Genomic DNA, 23,693 nt, shown 5'->3' with positions numbered 1-23,693 from the left:
CAGTCTGTCATATTTTCCATAAATATGATCATCATAGTTTTTATAATGTGTGCTGAATAGGTAAATGACCTATCAAGTGAATCTTGAAGTTTCTCACAACTTCTCACACGTCCTGTCACGACAACACGTCCTGACACGATCTTACTCGTGATTTATGGACGTCGGCAAAAAATGACAATAGCTCAACTGTGTCGAACGAGGAGGACGAATTCGTGGCGGCGTGTTGAGCGGAAGGACAGAGCTGTCCCAGATGAAACACAGGCCACAAACCCCTCACCACGTTGTTACCGTGGCCGCAGTGACACGGCCTGGTCACCGAGCGCAAGCAGACGCAAGCCGCTCCCCACTCCACAGAGGAGCAGGTATTTATTCAATATTGGAACTCATATCACAGCAAATACAGTAACTAAACGTCCAGTGTGTAGATTCTTTTATTTCTGTAATAATACGAGGCCGACGAGACAGTACAGATGCAGTAATCTGATTTGTGAATATGAATTGCGGAGTGCTGGGAGAAACGTGTACGCTGCAGCAGGAGTCGCCCCAACACGGTCACTGCGAATAATGCGAGACAGAGACACTCGATGCTATTTTCAAGGACAACGAAGTCTTTCAAAACACCAACTCTGTCCGCGTCTGCGCAGCACGACCGAGAGGACGTTAGACGTTAAAACCGCTTCTATGTTTTTGTTCAATGGTACCGGGACGACGTGAAACCCCTGGCAGCCTGGCGTTTGCGGACGACGCCGGTTTATATTTGGCCAGCGGCTGGAGGCGGAGCCCAAATGTGTTGGACATCACAACCCCGAGAACGAAAGAGGTTTGGTAAGACGTGGCTTACCAAGTTTTGATAAAGGGGTGGTCCTCCCTTTATCATATACGATGCTGGTGTCCTGTATGTCTTTGGCCAGACATACAGGAGCACCAGGACATCCAGTGAGTTTAGCACAGCCCTACACTTTTGCTGTGTTACAGTAAGGCACGTTATTGTAGCTTCTGTTCCAAATGATACATTTTATGCTTACAATGATGTTCGATGTTCCCAGTTACTGTAAACGTAAACAAGTTTCATGGAAATGTTGGGTTTTCGAGGACTTTACTGTTACAGTAAAGCCTAATGTTTAAACAAGAAATAGTAAAAAAAAAAAACTTTATATATTTGTATTTAAGAAACACTTCCAGGACCTGCTGCCATAGTGACAAAACCATTGAGGCGTATGTGGTGCCGGAGGGACTTTTCATCGGGGTCACACTGACTGATTTGCTGAAATGATGACTACAGGTGTACTGTGATGGTGTGTCTGAGAGATGCAGCTGGAGCTGAGAGATTGTTCACGTTGTTCAATTGAGCCAACAAAATTGAGAAAAACTGATTAAATATGACCTAATATTACTTTGCATTTTACGCACAGATTTCAACACATAGATTTTCAACATTTCAAACAGTATCATAATTACATCTGTGATCAAACTCTGGTAGAATTGATTAAAAATCACACGTAATGAAAATGAAAGAAAGCTCTGGTTTCTTTTTCTTTATTTTCTATTTTTGTTTTTCTCTGACTTTTCTGCTATACCTAATAAATCATGTTGCTAGGCAACAGAGGCAAACACAGCACTTGCACCTCTCTCTCTCTCTCTCTCTCTCTCTCTCTCTCTCTCTCTCTCTCTCTCTCTCTCTCTCTCTCTCTCTCACACACACACACACACACACACTCACACAGTGTGCAATTATTTCAATGGTTCCTGGAAAAAAAACCCAACCCTCAATTCTTCCCCATTGCACCAGGAATCTTAGCCCCTCTTGTGTGCTGCTAAGTGGGGTGGGGGCAGTGATGGGTCTTTATTAAAGTCTGGAGGGGTTCAGCGCCTCACTAAAAAAAAGAACCATCACATTCCACTCGGCAGGGACTAGGGCAGGGACCGGGGCAGCATGCTTGGCAATTTGTTTTGAATGCATTAGCCATTTTAGTTCAAATTCTGCATAAGTGGAGCGCTGCATAAACACTTTGAGGTTCAGTGCAGTAACCACACGTTTCAGTTTGTTAGTTCTGTAAGTGGCTGTTCGTAAGTGAGGTTTGAGTGTCTGACTGAAGTGTGTCGTTTTAAATTATATTAAGTACTTGCTAAATGTCACTTCTAAAACAACATCACCAACGCTGTTGTACCTTGTTTTGGCTTCACTTTGGGTCACAACTTTTCTTCTTCCTGTTTCTCACAGCAGTTTAGTGTGTGTGAGCCTCATGTGCTTGTGCCTCCCCCATGTCTCTCTTCTCTCTGTGTGTGTGTGTGTGTATGTGTGTGTGAGAGTATGTTGCTCTAGAGGGCCCCCCCCCCCTTTTTTTTTTCTTCTTGTTCTTGTTTCCTTGGTCACGCTGTTGTATACACACACACACACACACACACACACACGCACGGTCCCCCACCATACACACTTTAGCCATGGCCGGCAGTATGAAGGGTACTGCTATGGACCCTCTCGTACCTGAAGTGCTCATGCCTGAGTCCTTCCCGGGGCCCAAACACTATCAAGACAAGGGCTCGGGCTCAGACCAGGACCCAGACGGCACCAAGCTTCCGGCTGGGACTACAGAGGACGATGAAGAGGAGGAAGATGATGAAGGAGGGAATTCCGGGATGGACTCTGAGCCCAAGAAACGGGAAGATTCCGATAAGGAGTGGATAGAGGAGAGATTCCGCATTGACAGGAGGAAACTGGAAACCATGCTTCATGGTGAGTTTTTTTTCTTTTTACTCTTATTTTTCTTTTCTTATTTTGATTGAATCCAGTGGCTGTAGACTGATGGGAGCCTTGGAAACTTCCATCATTAAGAAAGTCCTGAGCTGGACACTGGAGTATCAGTAGACCTGCCTTTATGGCTGTGTGATTGATGTTGCCATTTTAAACCCTCTCAGTAGCGGTGATGTGTCTTGATGAACAGGTTTGACATTCAGCAGCCAGGTGATGATATGGTGTGCATTGACGGCGGGAGTGTGTGCGTGTGTGTGCGCGCGTGCGTGTGTGTATGCGTGTGTGTGCACGCGTGCGTGCGCATGTGTGTGTGTGCACGTGTGTGTGCGTGCGCATGTGTGTGCGTGTGTGTGTGTGTGTGTCCGCGCATACTCGGGCAAGCCCTCCAGGCGCTGTTCGACTGGCAGGAGTGTGGCGATGGCTGTACCGTTGCAGGGAGAGAGGGTGTTATCGCAGGGAAGCAGCTCGGTGACGGATGAGGGGTTGTGTTTTGAGGAGCGCTGGGACAGATCGGCTCCCTCCTGCTCTCTGGGATTGGGAGAGAAAATCAGCATGACTGTGGGGGAAAAAGAACAGCTTCTGAGTGAAGCCCTCACATGGTGAACTGGCAGTTAGCTGGAATGAGTGAAGAGTGAGAGGGGAAGAGTGAGGGGGGAAGAGTGAGGGGGAAGAGTGAGAGGGGAGAGAGTGAGAGAAAGAATGAGGGAGTGAGAGAGGGGAGAGTGTGAGGGAGAGTGATGGAGAGTGAGAGATGGGTTTATGCCACACTCATGGTATGTGATGTCTTAGACTTAGCTTAGTGGCAATGGCTGTGATCTGAAACTGTGTGTGTGTATGTGTGTATGTGTGTATGTGTGTGTGTGTGTGTGTGTGTGTGTGTGTGTGTGTGAATGTATGTTTTCATAGGGCAATGGTTTTGCGTCAGTAAGGCTGCTGGTTAAATACCTTTGCCGGCTTGACGTTGTTTCTCAGAACTGGCTTTTGGAAGTCTTCCTTACACACACACACACACACACACACACACACACACACACACACTAGTAGTCTGGCCATTCTTACAGGCAAGGCTGTGTAACCCATGGTGATGAGAAGTGAGAAAAAGAAAAGAGAATGATGTCCACCCTAACCCTGTAAATGTCAGTGTGGAACTGCTCCCTTTCACTGCATTTAACCCTTGAACACACACACACACACACACACACACACACACACACACATTAATTTTTCTGCCTGTCCATGTATTTAAATTCTTTGTTTAAAGTTAAATGTTGACTTCTCTGTTTTACACGTTGCAAATTTGAATTGTCACCACATGTTCACAGAAGACACAGACCAAAAACCTTAATGCATTTAGTTTATAAGACCTTGTGACTGACAAAATAAGTCAGTATTTAATATTGATATTTTATGCTATTTTAATAGCTATTTTAAGAATAAAACTAACAGTATTCTCCTCATTCAAATCCAAGGCCTTTTCCTTTCTTTTGTCTGTTTATATTCTCTGCAGCCCCTTCAGAAGGGAACGGCATGACTGGAGAGGAGTTCTTTGAAAAGGTGAGAGGACCTGGCAACCTGTCTGAACTGCAAATGGAGAAATAGCTGCCACCTGGACTAAAGGAGGCAGGGCGTGAGGCGGGGCTTGGGCCGTGAGGCGGGGCTTGGGCTGTGAGGAGGGGCTTTGACCAGTGATGGGCATTCCCAATCTGTTTACACTCCTGTGGGGAAGTGACTTTGCTCTGAGTGCCCTTTTGTCTGTCTTACAGGATAATAAGGTGTTGCTTTGAAATGCTAATAGATTATTGTCTCTCTCTCTCTCTGTGTGTGTGTGTGTTTGTGTGTGTGCATTCTTACATGCGTGTGTGAGTATGTATTGAGGGGATATATCCTTTCTTTGTCTCTCACACGTCTACCCTTTTCTCTCATTTACACATATATATCTCTTTCTGACACTGTCTCCTGTCGTACACGTACACACACACACCTACACCTCTTTCTCTATAGGTAATGAGGGAAACTTCTACTCAGGTGAAATGGCCATCAAAGCTGAAAATTGGAGCCAAGTCAAAGAAAGGTGAGGTGAGGTGAGGGGGGGTGAGGTGAGGTGAGGGGGGTGAGGTGAGGTGAGGGGGGTCTTGTCCTCCATTCCATTCCATTACTCTGCTCTCTTGTTCATCTTAGAATTCTGTCATTATCCCCCCTTTCAGATGGTTTGGCTTATAGATTCTGCATTCATACATGATGATTCGTTAAGCTCCTTTGATGACTGACTGGTTGCACTCATTCTTTAAGAACTCTGGTCTTTTCTACAGACCTTGCATACAGTGTGTTTGTGTGTCATACTGTGGCTGGCTGTGGTTTGAGTATCCTACTGAGGCTGGCTGTGGTTTATCGTACTGCGGCTGGCTGTGGTCTGTGTGTCGTACTATGGCTGGCTGTGGTTTATCGTATCATACTGTGGCTGGCTGTGGTTTAGCGTACTGTGGCTGGCTGTGGTTTGTGTGTCATACTGTGGCTGGCCTGTGTTTCCAGATCCACATGTGAAAGTGGAGGGAAGGAGAGACGATGTGCTCGAGGCCAAGCGGAAGATTCTGGAACTCTTGGAGACCAAGGTGAGTGTACAGTGAGCATGATGTGAGTGTTTTCTTTGGTGACGTTGTCTTATAGTATGATGTTGTTTCACACTGCTCCCAGGTCAATAAAGTGACTCTGAAAATGGACGTTGCTCATACCGAACACTCTCACGTGATTGGTAAAGGGGGTGGGAACATTAAAAAGGTCATGGAGGACACTTCCTGTCACATCCACTTCCCTGATTCAAACCGCCATAGTGCCACTGGAGAGAAGAGCAACCAGGTATGAGTCTCCATGCAGAGGGTCCTAGAAACCAGGTGTTACATAGCAACTGTGACTCGTCAAATCAGATAAAAGGGGGATGCACCAGTTAGGTGCTGAGTGTCCTTTGTCTCTTCTGTCCATCTTGGAAGGTGTCCATCGCTGGACCTGTGCAAGGGGTGGAGTCTGCTAGAAGACACATAAGAGTTAGTGTTGCACACTGATGATATCACACAAACATAATCTTTCATTAAAGAGCTCTGGGTAGGAGCTGAAGACATATGCTCTGTTTTGATCTGACGCACGATAATGTAAAACACAGCAGACAGAATTGGCTTGGCGTGGGACCGTACTTACCTCAGCTCTTGCTGTGGTCTTCAGGAGCTGCAGCCTCTGGTGTTGACCTTTGACCTGCCCCTAACCCTGGTGGGTGGGGTTGTTACAGATGCGGGGTCCCCCCTGGTTCAGCATGTAGCACAGGCATTTGGGGTGAGCGTCACATTCAGAGCTCAACCCAAACTCTGCTGCTCCACCTGCGTGGTCCGGGGCCTCCAGAGGAACTGTGCTGCCGTGAAGGTAAAACACACGCTTCCCTCACCTGCTTATATACACACACACACACACACACACACACACACACACACACACACACACACACACACACATTTATTCAGTTTTAAGTGCCTGATTAAGTACACACACACACACACACACACACACACACACACGCACACATACACATTTATGTAGTTTCAGTGCCTGATTAAATACACACACACACACACACACACACACACTCACACTCACACTCACATTTATGCAGTTTTAAGTGCCTGGTTAAATACACACACACACACACACACACACACACACACACACACATACACAGTCACATACACATTTATGCAGTTTTAAGTGCCTGATTAAATACAGACACATACACATATTGATGTCCACGAGCCATGTGAACACCAGATACCTACAGTTATATAATAAAACACACACAATCAGATACAGCATGGGACAGTAACACAGGTTGTGTGGATCTGTACATCGGCACACTAGATCTGAAATGAACATACAGATTTCTACATTTAAATTGAGGCCATTTTTATCTGTATGGGGAAACACTACAGGAAACACACTTCACCCTCCCAACCCCCATTTCAGGTAATCATTATAATAACCATTGTAAATACATACAATTTTCTACTTTATGTGGTATTATTTATTCCATCGTATAAACATTGTACACAAGTTTTATGTCTTTCCAACATGATGTAACCTTTACCTTTTGACCCCTGTAGAAGGCTACCTGTGTCCTCATGGAGCTCCTCCTGGGCCAGGAGGCGGCAGCGGTTGCCGGGGTAACAGGGGTGATGGTAAGCACCCAGCTGGATGTGACCTCACAGCAGCACCTGTTCCTGCTGGGTCAAAACGGGGCCAACTTCCTCAACGTGATGCACCAAACTCACACACAGATCGTACTGCCTGACCTCACCGCTCCGCAGCACACACCTGCCCTGCTCATCCAGGGCACTGCCAACGGGGTGTGTCTCGCACGACAGCAGCTGCAGGTGCGTGCGTGTGTGTGTGCGTGCGTGCGTGCGTGCACACCTAAAATCGCATAAATAAATGTGTGTGTCCAGACCCAATTATAGACGAGAACATGTGGTGTGTCCAAGTTTGTGTAATGTTTTTTTCACAGATTATTCCCTAATAATTTCACATATTAATGTACATGTATGAGAAGGTCTTAATTCTCAAAACATATCCCTGTTCAGATTTAACAGTTATCTGTACCATATCCACTCCTCTGTGATCATTTGGTTTGGTCTGATTTTTTCTGGGTCTTTGTGCTCATGTAGGACTGCTTCCCAGTGTGTTTGATGTTTGAAATTAAGGACGAGGGTGAATCAGATCCTCATAGACTTGCACAGATGATGCAGAATCTCAGCGTGTTCATCAGTGTCAAACCAAAGGTCAAACAAGCCGCTAAGGTACTTCACTACTCACAATGCACTGAAAGCTAAGCAGATCAATCTCATATTACAGAAAATTAGCTCTGTAATTTTATTTTCACTTTAATCTAGTCGCACACTTTGTTTTCCTAAAAAAAAGTTTATCCTTTTGCATCAGTGTGATTTTTATCCTGTATAATTTTTTGTTGCATGTCACATGCTGAGCTGTGTTTAGTGTAGTTTAGTATACACTTTGCCATGAATCCCACATTATTATATGACTACAAAACTGCAATTTAATTTCCAGTCAGTGGTGGTGAAGGGATTGGAGAGGAACATACTGAATCTATACAAGGCCAGAAGTCTCCTGCTAGGACTAGAATCCTGTGATGTTTCCATGACAACTAAGAACTCTAGCGAGGTCTCCATGGAAACCAAATTATGCATGGACCCTCTGTTGGTCAACAATGGAATTACAGGCTACTGGCTCAACATGCTAAGACAACAGCTTCATCTAAATGACACAGGTAGGGCCGTGTGCTGGAGTGTAAATATCTGAAGAAGATTCCAGGTGAGCAACTGTAGTGGACTGTAGTAAGAGATGTAGAGATATTCACAATTGTAGTAAAGTAAACAGAGTTTCCAGAGAACCGGAAAGTTTCGGACAGGGGTCCTTTGCACTTTGCTTGCACAGCTGATGAAGGACCTCTGTCCGAAATGTCCTGTTTCTCTGGAAACTCTGTGTACTTTGCTCCAATTTTGAATATTGATCTACACTGATCTATACTCTTGCAACTTAAGAACGAATGAATGAATGGTGTGTTTTCTACATCTTCTTTTTCTAATATAAGCATGATCCACTTCGTATAACTTCAGAAGCACTTTGCTCGTATAACCCACCGAGACAGCCAGCCACTTCACACTGGGGTTGCTTGTGCAGTACCAAAAGTCCTCTATTCTCCAGGAGTGACTTGCATTTCTTCCAATAACCCACTTTTCATCAGATTGCCCTGGTCCCCCAGTATCTGACATGTATCACGTTGACCAGGGCAACATCCAAGCTGGTGTGTCTCTCACCAGCTTGTACGTCGTCTGGATCACAAGAGTGCAGAATAGAGGAGTGTTGGAATGTTACTGCACAAGCAGGCCCAGTGCTATAGGGTCTATGCAGAGGATGTGGGATACCTGAGGCCTTGGAGACTGCCAAGCCAATATTAGCAGCTCTGGCTACCTGCTTGAAGAGGTACACAACAGAAGTAGATGCCAGGAGGATAAACGGGAGCCATCCAAAGTGTACTCTCAGTGGCATGGTAACAGCATGAGAACAGTCCCACCAAAGCTGGAGATTTAGCAATACTGGAAAAGCATATGGGAGAAGGCGGCATCACACCACAACAACGCCCAGTGGTTAGAGAACCTGAGAGCAGACCACACAACCTCCCTGAACAGGATCCAGTAACCATCACGCTAGCAAACATCCAAGAAAGGGTCTCAGGTATGAAGAGCTGGACAGCTCCAGGCCCTGACATGGTCCACGTCTACTAGCTGAAGCTGACTGCTCTTCATGAGCACCTGGCAGCACACATGAACCAGCTGCAAATGGACTGAACCAACCCTGAATGGTTAACTGATGGCTGGACAGTCCTGATCCTGAAGGACTGCCAGAAAGTGGGCACTTCCATCCAACTACCGCCCATCAGCCTGAACCCTCGGAGTTCCCCCACAGAGTGGGGACAGATACTTGATGCAGACATTCTAAGACTGTACACTAAGCGGAAGGAAGAGGGCAGAGGACTAGACATCGTCAGAGCCATTATCCAGGATGAAACAATCAAGATCTAGGTGTACCCTAGGATGCTGGCCCCTAGTTATGAAGTGCATAGTGAGTACATCAGACAGCAGAAAGCCAAGGAGAAGGGGAATGAGGAGGAACAGGGACCATCATGGGAGGATAAATTCCTGCATGGTATGTACCACTGGCAGAAAGTGGAAGTGGCTGATATGGAAAAATCTGAATAATGGCTGGAAAAGGCTGGATTAAAAGACAGCACTGGGGCACTAATCATGGCAGCACAGGAACAAGCTCTGAATACAAGATCAGTAGAGGCCGGGATCTACCACACCAAGCAGGACCCCAGATTCAGGCAGTGCAAAGATGCCCCAGAGACAATCCAGCACACAACGTGTGATGCAATCCCATGTGATTACAACATCAGGAACAAGTAACATGAAAAGTTCACAAAACACCAAGGGCTGAGAGAAGAGCTGGAACAGATGCGGAAGGTGACGGCAACAGTGGTTCCCATGGTGATCGGAGCGCCAGGGGCTGCGACCCCCAAACTGGGAGAGTAACTGTAATGTAGAGCGATTGCACATTATGAGAAGACATTTATTAAGGGCAAATCCATAATCAGAGTCATTAGAACAGTCCAGGGTCAGTGAGCCAACGCGGAGCATTCAAGAATACATAACAAGCAAACAAACAAAAGCACATGATGACAAACAGGGCATGCAGGTTATAACAGAAATACAAGTAACAATAAAAACTAGCACTAAACAGTAGCGAATAAAACTCCCTCCTCATGATGAGGAATGGGTGATGATCCTTTAGTTCCAGTTATTTTAGTGGCTGTGTTAATACATTTACATGTTGCACATCGGTTGCAGGCTACAGTACCACAGTCATTTATCTTACTCTTGACGAGCATGTCTTTAATGTTTTTGCGTCGTCTGTAGGAGATTAGTGGAGCATCCTTAAAGAGGGATGCGGTCTCTGTTATTCTGGAGAATCCTGAAGTATTTATGTATAATCTGCCAAGCCACTGTTTTATTTTTAGGATAGTAAGTCAACACAAAGGGAATTCTTGTTGTCTTAACAGCTGATTGTTTATAGGTCGGTGCACCCACTCTCTGAACAGGTAAAACCCAAGCATGACTTCCTCAGGAAACCCACAGTTCTGAAATGATTCACGTTTCCATACTTCCATTCTCTGGAGGACGTCTTCATTCTCACTGCAAATGTGCTTAAGTCTATAGTTGTTAGTAAGGGATGGAGTTTTTACAGGCCCTGGAATGTGTAGAACTGTACTAGAAATAGGAACGAGAGTCCATGGGTTTATGATAGATGATGATATTTAAATAATAAATCAAATAATTTCACTGAAACATCCAGAAAGGTTTTGCTCATGCCAGGATGTGTTGTATTCCATTCCTGGGTGGATCTTGGAGAAAGAAGATACAAACAGTTGGAGATCTTCAAATACACATGTAGTAGTACCAAAGTGTCATTAACATATCTGGTATAGAGAGAGTTAATGTATTATTTTTTATTTGTCTTCCTCTTACACTTTCTTTGATTTTTGATCTTAGCCACTGTCCCCACATCAGATTTAGTGTCTAACGCTGCCCCTGTGAAGTCCCGCCTCTCTACCCCACCTGGATTGGCTGCTCCCATGGATGAGGCACGAATAGGAATGAGGGTGGCCGACACTAAACTAGAGAAGGTTTGAATAAAGATTAGTACCTTCCTACACTCAGGTCCTATTAGGAGTTTAATGTGGCTATATAATTGGTGTAAATTTGCCTATTGTTTCCAGCAGTGAAAATACTTAGACCTTTCCTTCTGGATATTCTCAGTTAAACTGGCAATTAAGAGACTATTGTTCAAAGTCTTTTTAATGATTATACCATCGAGTGTTCAGAACAGCCATCACAGCCACCTCATTACTTCAGATCCTAGAGAATGAAGACCCATCTGCAAACACAGACAGCGAGCAAGAGGTCACTGAGATCAAAGAGGTCACTGTCCAGCCTGTAGGGTCAGCTAGGAGGAACAGCCAATTGGAGGCCACTGTGGACTCGACCCAGGAGTCACGGCAGTTAATGACATCACAGACATCTCCAAGGTAAAATTTATGGCAAGCATGGATCCTCAGAGTTCGTGGTGAAGTCTGCTCTACTGTAGTAGTGGAAGAAAACACTCCCCACCTCCTTTTCATCACTAAAACAGACACACACAGACACTCGGGTACACGTGTAATGCAAAAAAGGAAAGGTTGCTTCTTTGCATACACTACTGTGTGGTATCCTGCTGTATGGCTTTGTGAGGTTGTAATTACTGCCCGTCACAGGCCTTCCTGTGGTCACGGGGGCAGCTCTCGCAGTCCAGGGGCGGGGGAGGGGGCGGGGGAGGCGGGGGAGGCGGGGGAGGCGGGGGAGGCGGAGGAGGCGGAGGAGGCGGAGGAGGCGGAGGAGGCGGGGGAGGCGGGGGAGGCGGAGGAGGCGGGGGAGGCGGGGTTCTTTTACTCACGCTTTCCTGAAGAGCTACTTTAACTGTGACATTTTCCAGCCGGAGCTGCAGGTTTCAGTCGCTGTCACTGTCTCAGTGGGGGTTTGGCTGTAGGATGACGTGTGTGTGTGTGTGTGTGTGTGTGTGTGTGTGTGTGTGTGTGTGTGTGTGTGTGTGTGTGTGTGTGTGTGTGTGTGTGTGTGTGTGTGTGTGTGTGTGTGTGTGTGTGTGTGTATCATTTTCTTACTGCAGTGACCTAGACTAATGTTACCCTCAGCTCACATGTAAAACATTGATTATCTATCATTGAAATTCATACTGGAGACATACATCCATCCATCCATCCATCCATCTGTCACTTTTCCTAACCCAAACATTCCTTAGATGACCTTAATTATCCAGTACCATAATTACACACACAGAAAAAAACACTCATTTTCACCAGCTCACTTAATGCTGCAGTCCACAAAAACAACTCTATCAACTCAGAGTGGAGCTTGTTCAGAGCAGTACACAAGTTTGTCTGTGACTCACTTTAAGAATGGTGCTGTACCTGAAATCTGTTCACTCATTTGTGTAGCAGGTGTGTGAACATGGAGACAGAGGCCTTGAGTTTTAACAGAGACAGACGATGTAGTCTTCGTGTCTTTCCCTCTTTGGACTCGAGCTCTAGCAATGTGGTAAGATGCTAAATGAAGACCCCACTGTGTGTGTGTGTGTGTGTGTGTGTGTGTGTGTGTGTGTGTGTGTATATATGTGTGAATTATACTTTATAGTAACACTTTACTGTACAACACTGTTTAGAACGCTACATGACGCCTACAGAACTCCTCATGACAACGATACATAAATGTACCTATAAACATGTATTTTTACTTATTCCAACAAGTGTCTGCTGTCATAAAAGCCATTTTTTGTCAATTTTGATGTCAAGCTGATATCCAAAACATCTTATTTCTCTGTAAGCTTTGCATACTACACAATTTTTATTACCTTTCTCAATCTCTCAATCACTCTCATTCTCTCTGTATATAGTTACCACCTAGTAGATGTTGAGTGCTTTACAGACATTGACATGCCTGTTTTTTCAGGGATCTGAATACTGTCTATTGAACACATACTTATTAGCAGTTCAAATGCTGCACAAATGCATGGAATTCATCGTCTTCCTCGTGCACGTGGTACTGTGTCTGAAAGAGGCAGACGAGAGGTGATGAGAGAGCTGACCTTTCTCTACTCGTACCAAAGAGGCCCTGATGGCTTATATGTTATATCAGTGTATATCAGAATGCTGGAGGGCTGCCAGGATATATTTATGAATATATGAATAAGAAGGAGCATTATTTTTTTAATGGTTTTTTTAGTGTGTGTGTGTGTGTGTGTGTGTGTGTGTGTGTGTGTGTGACTTAAGTTTGGAACTCGGACATTGATTTGGTATTCATGGACATGTTCTGATCTGGTCACACATTTCTGTGCGATGTTCAAACAGGGAGACTCAGCTCACACCCCAGTACAGACTGAACTTTCCTTTTCTTGTAGGTTCAGGAGTACGAGAGGAAGAAACGCCTTGCGACTGAAGGTCAGTCTTCTTTCTCTCTTTTTCTTTCTTTCTTTCTTTTTCTGCTTTCAAGTCTTGACATTTCGCCATGGCAATGGACCATTGCGCTGCATTATGTTTACACGTTCAGCCTGTTGTATTTGTTTGCACACACAGCTGCCAAATTGCATTTTTAATCGAAAAAGCTGCATTTCTATTCAAATAAGGCACGTTCTCAGAAGAGTGAAACCAAGACAACATTACTTCAGTGTTGCAGTAACTGCGAATGATCAAAGTTGCATTTATATTACAATAAGCTCTGTAGGAGGAATTGACATTCAGTGGACTGTGATTGGACGACTCTCATGCACTGATTGTGAGATCATAATTGAATTGTTTTGGGGTTCATCATGGTGACTAGGCCACAAAATGCCTTAAAGGTGCAGTACAAGCGAAAGAGGGGACAGAGGGGACCCATTTAAACACCATACTAAACCAAAGAGGGGACAGAGGGGACCTATTTAAGCATCATACTAGACCAAAGAGGGGACCCATTTAAGCATTATTCTAAGCCAAAGAGGGGACAGAGTGGACCCATTTAAGCATCATAATAAGCCAAAGAGGGGACAGAGGGGACCTATTTAAGCATCATGCTAGACCAAAGAGGGGACAGAGGGGACCTATTTAAGCATCATGCTAGACCTAAGAGGGGACAGAGGGGACCTATTTAAGTATCATGCTAGACCAAAGAGGGGACAGGGGGGACCCATTTAAGCATCGTAATAAGCCAAAGAGGGGACAGAGGGGACCTATTTCACTGACACTTTGCAGAGTTATAATAAATTGAGAGTACCTCCTGTTCAACATGCACACACAAGCTCACATGCAAGCACACATGCACGTACATGTGCACAACTGTGCACATACATGAACCCACACACACATGCGCACACACACACACACACACACATGCACACACATGCACCCACACACACAGTAAGAACTCAGATGTCACATGCATCTGTTCTCATGGACTGGCAAGTTCTGCTCGTTCACATGCACATGCACACACGCACGCACGTGCAACACACACACACACACACACACACACACACACACACACACACACACACACACACACTCACTCACTCACTCACTCTCACAGGAGTCTAAATGTTTGTCCATCATGGAGGATGAGTCATTTTTTGGAGGCTGGTCTGTGCCAAATGTGATGGTGCTCCCAGAGAGGAGCTTAATGGAATCACGAGTTACAGAGTCCGAATGAACCATCTGCTACACACACACACACACACACACACACACACACACACACACACACACACACACACACATACGCAATCGCAGAAACTCACGTACATCAGAGAGCACGCACGAGAGAGTGATCACAGTACGTTTCTCTCTCATTAAGATGTTTAATTAGGTTTCAGGTGTTTAATAATGCAGAGGGATTCAGACAGAAGGCTGTCTAATTGCTACACAGTAACACACACACACATTCTCACACACACACACACTGCCAAAGTACACCAGCACACATACACAAACCAATTAGAAGTCCTGCTCAGTGCCACTTTAAATCTGGGTTTCTGTTTGGGCTTTTAATTTACCATTGGAATTACTGAATTACTGTGTGTGTGTGTGTTTCAGCCATGCAGAAGAAGCCAGTGGTGACAGAGGTGCGGACCCCCACTGACACCTGGAGTGGTCTGGGCTTCTCCAAGTCGATGCCCAGCGAAGCTGTAAAGGAGCTACGTAGTGTTAGCCGCCGCTGCTATAGATCCTACCTCAGTAATCAACAGGTATACATACACACACACACACACACACGCACACACAGGCACGCGTGTGCACACACACACAAACACACACACACACATGCAGACACACACACACACACACACACATTCGCTGAATCTGCACCAATTTCTCAGGCAGGAACCACAAGCCACCACCGTCCCTCCTAATCCATTTTAGGTGGACTCCTCCTCTCCCCTGGCCTGCAGAGAACTACGGCAGACATTACCATGGCAGCGTGAGCAGGCTTCTATTACGGCCTGCTCCGCTGAGGTCAGGGGCGCGAGTGTTCCGTAGCGACACTCTCTCCATGCACGACTTGTTTCAGTGGGAGAGAGGGCACATTCTTCACCTGGAGATTGAGCTAAAGTGGTTAGCTCTAATGGCCTGGATATTCTGAAGGACCGTATACACACACACACACACACACACACACACACTCTCGTTCTCTCTCTCTCTCTCTCACACACACACGATAATAATAAATGAAATAAGAAAAGTCATTATTGCCATGCAGTGCAGCAAAGCCAGTTGAGTAGCTCAGAAAAGCAATCACCCCTGCCCCTGCCTCTTAGAGAGAGAGAGAGAGAGAGAGAGAGAGAGAGAGAGAGAGAGAGAGAGTGAGTGTGAGAGGGGGAAACCACATTACTGTCATATTTATTCCACCGTTCTGTCCATCCCTGTCTCACACCGCGGTCTTTACTACACTGTGATTGGCTAAAGCCCCACGCCCTGTTAATTTTGTAATGAGCTTCTTCCTCTAAATGAATAAACTGTAATAAATACTGAATTGAAATGCGGTGTGTTGGTGTGAGAGGCTCTGACTGGTGGTGGGGTAGAATGTGAATGAAACACACTGAGCTATGTGCTGAATTATATCGGTAGGACATTTGATATTGTGGCTCTCTGTTTCTGTACTGAATAGATTCAGCACATTACCAAGCTAATTGGTATCTTTGCTTGAAGAGGATAGAATGAATAGCTTTGACTGAGTAATGCCCATTACCACAAAGCAATAATGGAGTGAATTAGATTTGTGTGTGTGTGTGTGTGTGTGTGTGTGTGTGTGTGTGTGTGTGTGTGTGTGTGTGTGCGTGCGCGCACGCATGATGTAGCCATGGAGCTCTCAGAGCGGGAAGGAGAGATTGTGTAGTGGGAGCGACTCTGACAACTGGAGAGAAAGACGAGGGTCTGCGTCTTCATCGTCTGTGTCATCTTCCTCTTCCTCCTCTCCTACATCCTTCTCCTGCTCGTCTTCTGCCATGACTGCATTCAGCTCCTCGTCTGCTCGTGGACACACAGAAAAGACATGTAAGTGTCCTGTGTGTGTGTGTGTGTGTGTGTGTGTGTGTGTGTGTGTGTTGGTGTGTCTGAGAGGTGTGAGTACATGTCAGATATGTATGCCACTACATGTCAAATACAGCTCATATGAATCTGTGCAGTTATAGTGTAAGCCTGCGAAACACACACACACACACACACACACACACAGACACACCTACGTTATCTCTCCATTTCCTCAATGTACCACTTAACAATGCCTGTCCTGCTGGTCCTGCCTGTCCTGCCCTCGGGGAGAGACAGAGCTGGGCCATGCCTGTGCTCTCCCTCCCTGGAGTGCTGTTACCTCGGGGCATTGTGCTTCACGCTTCGCTCAGCCCTTCCTGTAAGGGCTTTGGAGCTCCACACCTTCAGAGAGCTCCCGGCCTCCAGGCCTTTCCCCAGCAGGGAGGCTGTGTAGACATCACCAGGAGACCCGTCACTCAGGAGTGTAAAGGGTGCTCTGGGTGCTCTGGGTGCTCCGGTTCCCTGCACTAGTGTAGGGCAGCCAGCCCGAGACTCCACAGCCTTTGCTCTGATCGGCTCGGGTTCTTTTCGGCGTCTTTGCCTGCAGGAGATGTGTCTTTCCTCCCCTCCTACTCCCAGTCATGTAGGATTGCCTTTAGTGAGCCGCGGGGGGGGGTTGGGTGGGGGCATTGGAACTGCAAGAGGCACCAAAGCTCGGGCCGGAAACCAAATGCCCTCGATCACTCCTCCCAACGTTTGGTAAAAAGCACCGGCCTGGATGAGTGAGGGTTCCATTGTTCCGTGTTCCTGCTGGATGAATGAGGATTCCATGTTTTTCAAATGGGAGATGTGTTTGAGGTGAAAGGGACCAAGCCAGCCACAGGCCCCAGTATTGCTGAGCTAACAGTGTGTAACAATACCATACTTAACAATGTTGAAACAGCACATACTCTGAAAGCATTGGACTCTCTGTGCTCAGCCATGCTAGCCAGTTAGTCTTGGGTCAGTTGTCATTATTTCCATTAAACCATTAGTCATCAGTCCATTAAAATATAACATGAAAACTATTATGAAATTATCATCCTTATGGCAGGAGGCATTAGTTACAGATGAGTAATAATGTAATATCATATAATATCCAAGGATAGCTTTTAATATATTGAATGTTGGCCTCTTAGGTGTGACCTTGTAACCTTTAACCTTTGGCCTGCAGCTGAGGGATACCTGAACTGCAACAACTACTATGAAGGTGTGTCTAGATCACTGATGGGCAGATCTCCTAGTCCTCATCTTAAAGACGATCTGGTGGAGTTACTGATGCAGCTAGGCCTGGAGAAATACACCATGATATTCCAGGAGCAAGAGGTACACACACAAACACACATATAATTTTGCTAGGGAAGAATATATCTGTCTTATGAAAAATCCATCTAGGGACCTGTTTAAAAACAGATGAGAAGCCTGAAGTTATACCCTATGTTATTTAAAAAAAAAAAAAAAAAATTTTTTTAAAAGACACTGTAAATATATAGTTCATTAAATTGTCCAGAGAACCTCACAGATCCACTTTCTCTCTTTCTGTCCCACTCGCTCCCTGCATTCCTCTCTCTCATCCCTCTCTCCCTCCCTTCTTCCTTCCCTTCCTCTCATTCTCTGTCTCTTCGTCTATCTCTCCGTCAGATCGATTTTCAAACCTTTCTCACTCTCTCTGAAGAGGACCTGAAGGAAGTGGGTGTGTCCACATTTGGAGCAAGGAGGAAGATGCTCCTGACTATTTCTGGTAAGCACTTTAGCAGAGGACTGTTGGTTTGGTGTAGACACCCAGAGGACTGTTGGTTTGGTGTAGACATCCAGAAGGGATCTGAATAGGGCTATTCAACAACTGCACCTCAGCTCTGGTGCTTTCCAACTGAAAATGGAAGGAAATGAGATCATTAATGTAATACAGGTAATCTTTCTCTGCCCACTAGGACTGCACAGTGTGTCATTTGCTAATCGCTATTGCTCCTGTTTTTAATTGTGTGTGGTGAGCATGTAGACCAGTATAGTTGTAATTGGGGATTCAGTCAAGTGTTCTGCAGGTGCTTTTATTGAACCACAGATTAGTCCACATTAACGCAGGTCGGCTTTTCACCAGATCATAATAAAGGTTTATATATTGCAATTATAATATGTAGCACAATAATCTGAATGCAGTCATTTTTGTCCACATTGTGCCTGCTTAAAGTCTGTCTCCCCACTGTTATGGGTTTGCTGCCCTGATTCCAGATCTGACAAAAAATAAGATGAAACTCCAAGAAGCCCCTGCTGTGAAGCCCGGCTACTTAGAAGGCGGGGCTAGTGGCCGTCTTCCACGAATCATGGATGAGGATGTGGCTGCCAAGAGTAACCGCTGGTGAAAAAGGGACTCGGGGAGATTGGGGGGGGGGGGACACACACCGCATTATGCATAATCCAGTTCTGCCAGGTTTGCGCTTCCCATTAGTGAAGGCCCTATGTGGCCAGTAAGACAAAGAGAATTAAAAAAGAACGTGGTATTACCATTAATTAGAGTGGAACAAGAGAATGGACAGATGTGATATGACTCTCAGAGGAAGCTTGCATGGATATCTGACCTTCACTTTGGACTGACTCGTCCCACTACTGCCAAAACTTAATATGCAAACCTTATGTCATTTTCTTCCCTCTCTTTCTCTCTCTCTCTCTCTCTCTCTCTCTCTCTCTCTCTTTCTCTCTCCCCCCTCTATGCAATCATCTGTCTACAGTACCATGACACACTGTGCAAATGTAAGAATGTATTAAACATTTCAGACACATGCAGATCTGTTTGTTTAATCAGCAGTCTTTCTTTGAATAAGTCACTAGGCTTCCTTGTGTAAATAACGCTCGCTGTACAGTGTAGATCCTGGTCGAGTCAGCCGTTCAATTTTATTCCTCGTTAAAACAAACAGTCATCGGGTCGGCTGAGACGGAAGCAGAGATGTGAGCAAAATCCGTAGCGTCAGTTAACTCCGCCGCCGACAGGGGGCACCATGTTGCCATCTGCTGGTCCATATGCATGGGATTTCTAATTTTTCATATTACATAGTTCTTGGAGATCGTTTTCTCAGGAAAGCCAACGCCTGAAATTAATTACGCCACCTTAAAAATGCCTGTTGCTGGTAAAGTTACATTGGCATAATGTACTGTTAAATAAATAAAGGTGTTGATAAGGCAATAATTAAATAGCATTATTCAGAGTGGGGAGTATGTGAAACCCGCTCCCACTATCATGGCGACGCACCTGACTGAACAACTGAAAGTTCCAATTAAAGTTATCAGCCGTGGCCGCGCGAGTGAATATTGCCACCGCATGTCATTCGGTAGAAAGTTTAATTCACTAGTCATCTTCCTGTCATTACGATAGGTTAAAATAATGCTTCTGTCTCGTCCGTCATTAAAATAAAAAATTATACCCGTCTCAACATTCTCTTTTTCAGCACTTTACAGCAGTACCGTCGTCGTCACGGATCTCTTCAGCGCGCATTAAGATAATTACACGCCAATGGCAAATCAGACTGACATCTTAAACGATCTTCTGCGATAGCGAAAATTTACCAGATCTGCCAATCATATACGTTTATATGAATGCGACACATTCTAGACTCAGACTGCCAAACGGCAGCGCTCTCTCGCCTCGGTGACGAACAGTGTAACGGATTGCCCAGCGCGTGCCAGCTGCTGCCTTTTTCCGCGTCGCCAGAGTTGCGCGAGACGTCCCCGTGTTTCCCGGAGGCTCAAGGACACCCTGCGGAACCGGCAACCGTCGAGCACGTCCCTCTGGGAACCTGCTTTCCACCTTCTAAAGATTCACTCGCGCCCTCTTTACGAACGTCTCTTGCAGTCGGTATAAAACTATAGCTGTCTGGAGTCCACCGGACTACCGGTATCTCTCGGCGCTGTCTATGCTCCAGTGGGTGCGGATTAACGCACCATCCGGTGCAGACAGCTTTGAAAAAAAAGAAAAGATTATCCACTTCCTGTTATTACCACGCCACACAGGCCTCAAGTCACGTAGCTGAGTCTTGTTCTGCAAGGATGAATTTATTTTTGATGGGTTCGAATATGCATTAAGGGGGATTTTTCCCCACCTGACATAATCAGAACCACATCTTGAAACATTCCGAAATTATCCGAGTGCACAATACAATACGCACATCAATCATATCGATGCCCTGTACTGAAACCCGTAGATGTTATAATTGTTCTTCCGTTAGCGGCAGTTTCTCAGAAGGCCTGCCGGAGCGTGGTGCTGAAAGGACAGCTCCCGCGCTTTCAGAAAGAAAAAATCGGCCGCGGCTCACCGTGATAAATATTAATGCAATATCCAGACAGGATAGGTGACCAAACGAGGTAACAGACTGCACACCAAGAATGTATTATGAGAAGGTGTTTTCGTCTGACTTTTAAACCCAAATGCACTGGTCGTAACAGCGGCCAATGTACTGTGACTAAACATATAATTTCCACTTCGGCTTTACTACAAACAAGGCTGGTTCCAAATGACAACGTGAGCCGATATTAGTTTGTTAACGCGACCACGGAATAAGTGGATGTTACTTTTAGGTCGGCCCATCGATTTCCTTTTCCGTGTCCGCGGCAGGCTTTAACGGTTAAAGTCACCACCTGGATATTACCTCGTCTTAAAGAGCCGCGTTTATTCCCGAGTGAATGCACCACTCCTTTTGTTCTAAATCAATCAGTCAGCAAGAGCGAGCGAGCGAGCAAGAGAGAGAGAGAGAGAGAGAGAGAGAGAGAGAGAGAGAGAGAGGGAGGAGGAGCCACAGAGACGGGGTTATCGAGTGGGAGGAGACGGTCACCGTTCCCTTGCAAAGCGCCGCTTCTCCCGGTTGGATTCAGAGTAGCTGCGCAGTTCGTAGGTAACGCACAGTCCACTTTGGTAGGATACTTGGAACAGTCCCAGCGACGAACTTCGCGTTTTAAGCTGCACCGTGCAGAAACTTGCATTTACTTTTCCCCGAACGGCCGAACGAAGGCCATCCAAGGTAAGTAAAACGAGTTCAAATAAGCTCACGGGATAGCTGAGTTAATTAACAGAAGCGCGAGATGAGAGGATTACCAAACGCGCTCCTTAGGACTGTACGGGGGTTGCGTTGAAGGAGAGGTTGATTTGATTGAGAACGTTTATGTTTTTATGGGGTGCGGAGAAGCTCGAGGGCTATAATCGTGTTCTCGTGCTCCAGCTGCTCCGATTTGCAGTTACCGTGTTCCCCTTTAACCGGTGTAATCATATTAGAGTGAAATATTGCGAGAATTCATAATCCTTCCAATCTAATACTAGCTTTGGGACTCCTGTAGAGTCCTGTAGTTATAAAGGGTCCGTAATGTATTGTTAAGTGAAATTCAAATGTGTTTTCACGAGCAACTACAACAGAATATTGAATCTTCATCTGTGTGTCTGTCCAGTTCATTCGCAACCACCCCCACTTCCACGTGAGATTCACTCCTCTTTTTGCTTTTTTAAACATTCTTCTAGGTAATGCTTTACAGGCTGCTGTTGCCTATCGCGGCTTTACTGCTGCGCGCGGAGGGGAAGCGCGAGGAGACGGCAGTCGGCATCCACAACAATGGAAACCCGCCGGACAATGACAAGTGGCTGAGTAGCGTGTCCCAGTACGACAAGGAGAAGCACTGGAACAGATTCCGCGACGTGAGTGTTCCCGGCGTAGCTGTGAACCCCACCACGGTCGCACGGGCTGCCGCTGCTCAGTTGGGAAGTGGTGGGGATTTCCACTCATTTTAACGCTGCGTGTCCGCCGGCATGCGCATGTGCGCGCGCGCGCTCGACGGCGCGATCAGGTTTTGCGCGCAAGCGGAGCGCTCGAGCTCAGAGAGCAGGGGGCACGTGCCTGCTAAAGCGGCGAAATCCTCCAGCCGAAGCTGCGCCAAAGAGAAATATTTCAGAGTTGGCAGAAGCCTTCTCTTTGGATCCTCTGGGTGAAGTGTTCAGGAATCTCACTAAAAATCCTAAGTCTCTCTCTCTCTCTCTGTCTCTCTCTCTCTCTCTCCCCTCTCGCTGTCTGCCTAAAAGTACCTACCGAAATACCTACCTACCTGTCTATATCTATATTTATCTCACGGTTTTATTTATTTAATGGTTTTCTGTGGCGATAAATTGCGTTATGACTGCTGATTCTGTGTGAGCGGAGACGAGCGAAAGGTGCCAACCCGTGTCGGGTGTTTTTTTATTTTATTTCAAGCTGGCCGTGCTGTCACTAGACCTCCATTAGAGCTTGTCCGTGAAAACCGTCAGGCGACAGCTAGCAGAAGTTTTGAGGGATTTTAGGCAAGCACTCCATGAAACGATTACGGCTAATATTATCGCCGGAAACCGGGGACTCGGGAATGACAGGCTGCCCTAGCTCGTCCATCTAAGCCCCTTTCACTCAATTAACATAAAATGCTAACCGTTTAATCGGCCTTGAATTCCTTATTTGCGCGCCAAAATGACAGTTAGGAATAGATTGGAACTGTGACCATAACTTAGAGGTTTTAATGTGACGGTTGCAATAAAAAACCTGAACGTTAATGTAAAGGACTGGTGAGAGCTAACTGTGGCATAGAGGTCTTGCCTGCAGTAGAGTCTCAGAGTAATTACATTTTGACAAATAATTATGTAACAGTTTTTATTGGTTAGAGTAATAGTTGGGAAGTTTGGTCGCTTTCAGTTTTGGATGAAAGGAAGCTAGTGTTAAATTGGCCACTAGAGTCATTTTTTTTTTTCCGAGGCAAAACTGAGAAGCGGTTATGGTTGTTAGAATAGTTTTAAAATGACAGTGGGGGGAGTCGTGTCTGTGTGGTATGTGAGGTGCCGGGGTCTTACTGTGCTTGCGGTACAACTTCGTGAGAGCTTAGACAAAACAGACCTTAGTGAGTGTACCTGGACAGTCGTCACTGGCTCGCCTTGTTGTGTGTGTGAGTGTGTGTGTGATTTTTCCTTAGAGACTATTCTCCTGTGCCTGTCATGAAAATAAGCCTCATTACCAAGAAGCTGCTGGCTTTGGTGGGGTGGGGTGGGGTGGGTGGGGGGGGGGGGGGGTTATATGAAGCTGCTAGCTGCTGGGGTTTTATGAAGAAGCTGCTGGCTTTGGTGGGGTGGGGTTGGTGGGGGGGGTTATATGAAGCTGCTAGCTGCTGGGGGTTTATGAAGAAGCTGCTGGC

General features: G+C 45.9%; 2 protein-coding genes across 9 annotated transcripts in view; both read left to right on the top strand.

Annotated features, from left to right (window-relative positions):
* Positions 1 to 106: 106 nt before the first annotated feature.
* Positions 107 to 19,292, top strand: bicc2 (bicaudal C homolog 2). 6 transcript variants are annotated; one of them, XM_035535143.2, is made up of 21 exons: positions 107 to 362; positions 727 to 825; positions 1,171 to 2,734; positions 4,260 to 4,306; positions 4,754 to 4,823; positions 5,282 to 5,361; positions 5,444 to 5,605; positions 5,737 to 5,790; positions 5,966 to 6,160; positions 6,892 to 7,161; positions 7,453 to 7,584; positions 7,853 to 8,072; positions 10,915 to 11,048; positions 11,278 to 11,450; positions 12,417 to 12,513; positions 13,373 to 13,412; positions 15,039 to 15,190; positions 16,301 to 16,496; positions 17,686 to 17,837; positions 18,153 to 18,252; positions 18,741 to 19,292. In XM_035535143.2, exons 3-21 carry the CDS (start codon positions 2,443 to 2,445, stop codon positions 18,869 to 18,871), a joined length of 2,697 nt encoding a protein of 898 aa, XP_035391036.2. In that variant the 5' UTR covers positions 107 to 362; positions 727 to 825; positions 1,171 to 2,442; the 3' UTR covers positions 18,872 to 19,292. The 6 variants fall into 6 exon arrangements, with proteins under 6 accessions (XP_035391036.2, XP_081569075.1, XP_035391044.2 ...); XM_081712949.1 differs by having other exon boundaries at positions 108 to 362; positions 727 to 820; positions 12,414 to 12,513; XM_035535151.2 differs by having other exon boundaries at positions 108 to 362; positions 10,933 to 11,048; positions 12,414 to 12,513.
* Positions 19,293 to 21,308: 2,016 nt separating this feature from the next.
* The window catches only part of spock1 (SPARC (osteonectin), cwcv and kazal like domains proteoglycan 1), a 185,425-nt gene continuing 183,040 nt past the window's right edge, over positions 21,309 to 23,693 (top strand). For 2 of the 3 annotated variants that reach the window (XM_027007199.3, XM_027007197.3), the window contains exons 1-2: positions 21,311 to 21,517; positions 22,009 to 22,182. In XM_027007199.3, the coding sequence (XP_026863000.1) occupies positions 22,012 to 22,182 (171 nt within the window). In that variant the 5' untranslated portion in view covers positions 21,311 to 21,517; positions 22,009 to 22,011. Of the gene's footprint in view, positions 21,518 to 22,008; positions 22,183 to 23,693 lie in introns of all 3 variants that reach the window. The other variant, XM_081712944.1, reaches the window with a different exon arrangement.

The sequence above is a fragment of the Electrophorus electricus genome, chromosome 4 (genome assembly GCF_041902795.1).
Source record: "Electrophorus electricus isolate QZ-2024a chromosome 4, ASM4190279v1, whole genome shotgun sequence".
In the NCBI taxonomy this organism is placed as follows: domain Eukaryota; kingdom Metazoa; phylum Chordata; class Actinopteri; order Gymnotiformes; family Gymnotidae; genus Electrophorus; species Electrophorus electricus.
This window is presented reverse-complemented; position numbering and strand designations above follow the sequence as displayed.

Bases quoted from the DNA above. Each gene is read 5' to 3' on its own strand.
- bicc2 (XM_081712949.1), top strand. From the start codon at position 2,443: ATGGCCGGCAGTATGAAGGGTACTGCTATGGACCCTCTCGTACCTGAA. The intron at 16,497-17,685 runs GTAAGTGTCCTG...TTTGGCCTGCAG, and splicing joins TGGACACACAGAAAAGACAT to CTGAGGGATACCTGAACTGC. The intron at 17,838-18,152 runs GTACACACACAA...TCTCTCCGTCAG, and splicing joins TGATATTCCAGGAGCAAGAG to ATCGATTTTCAAACCTTTCT.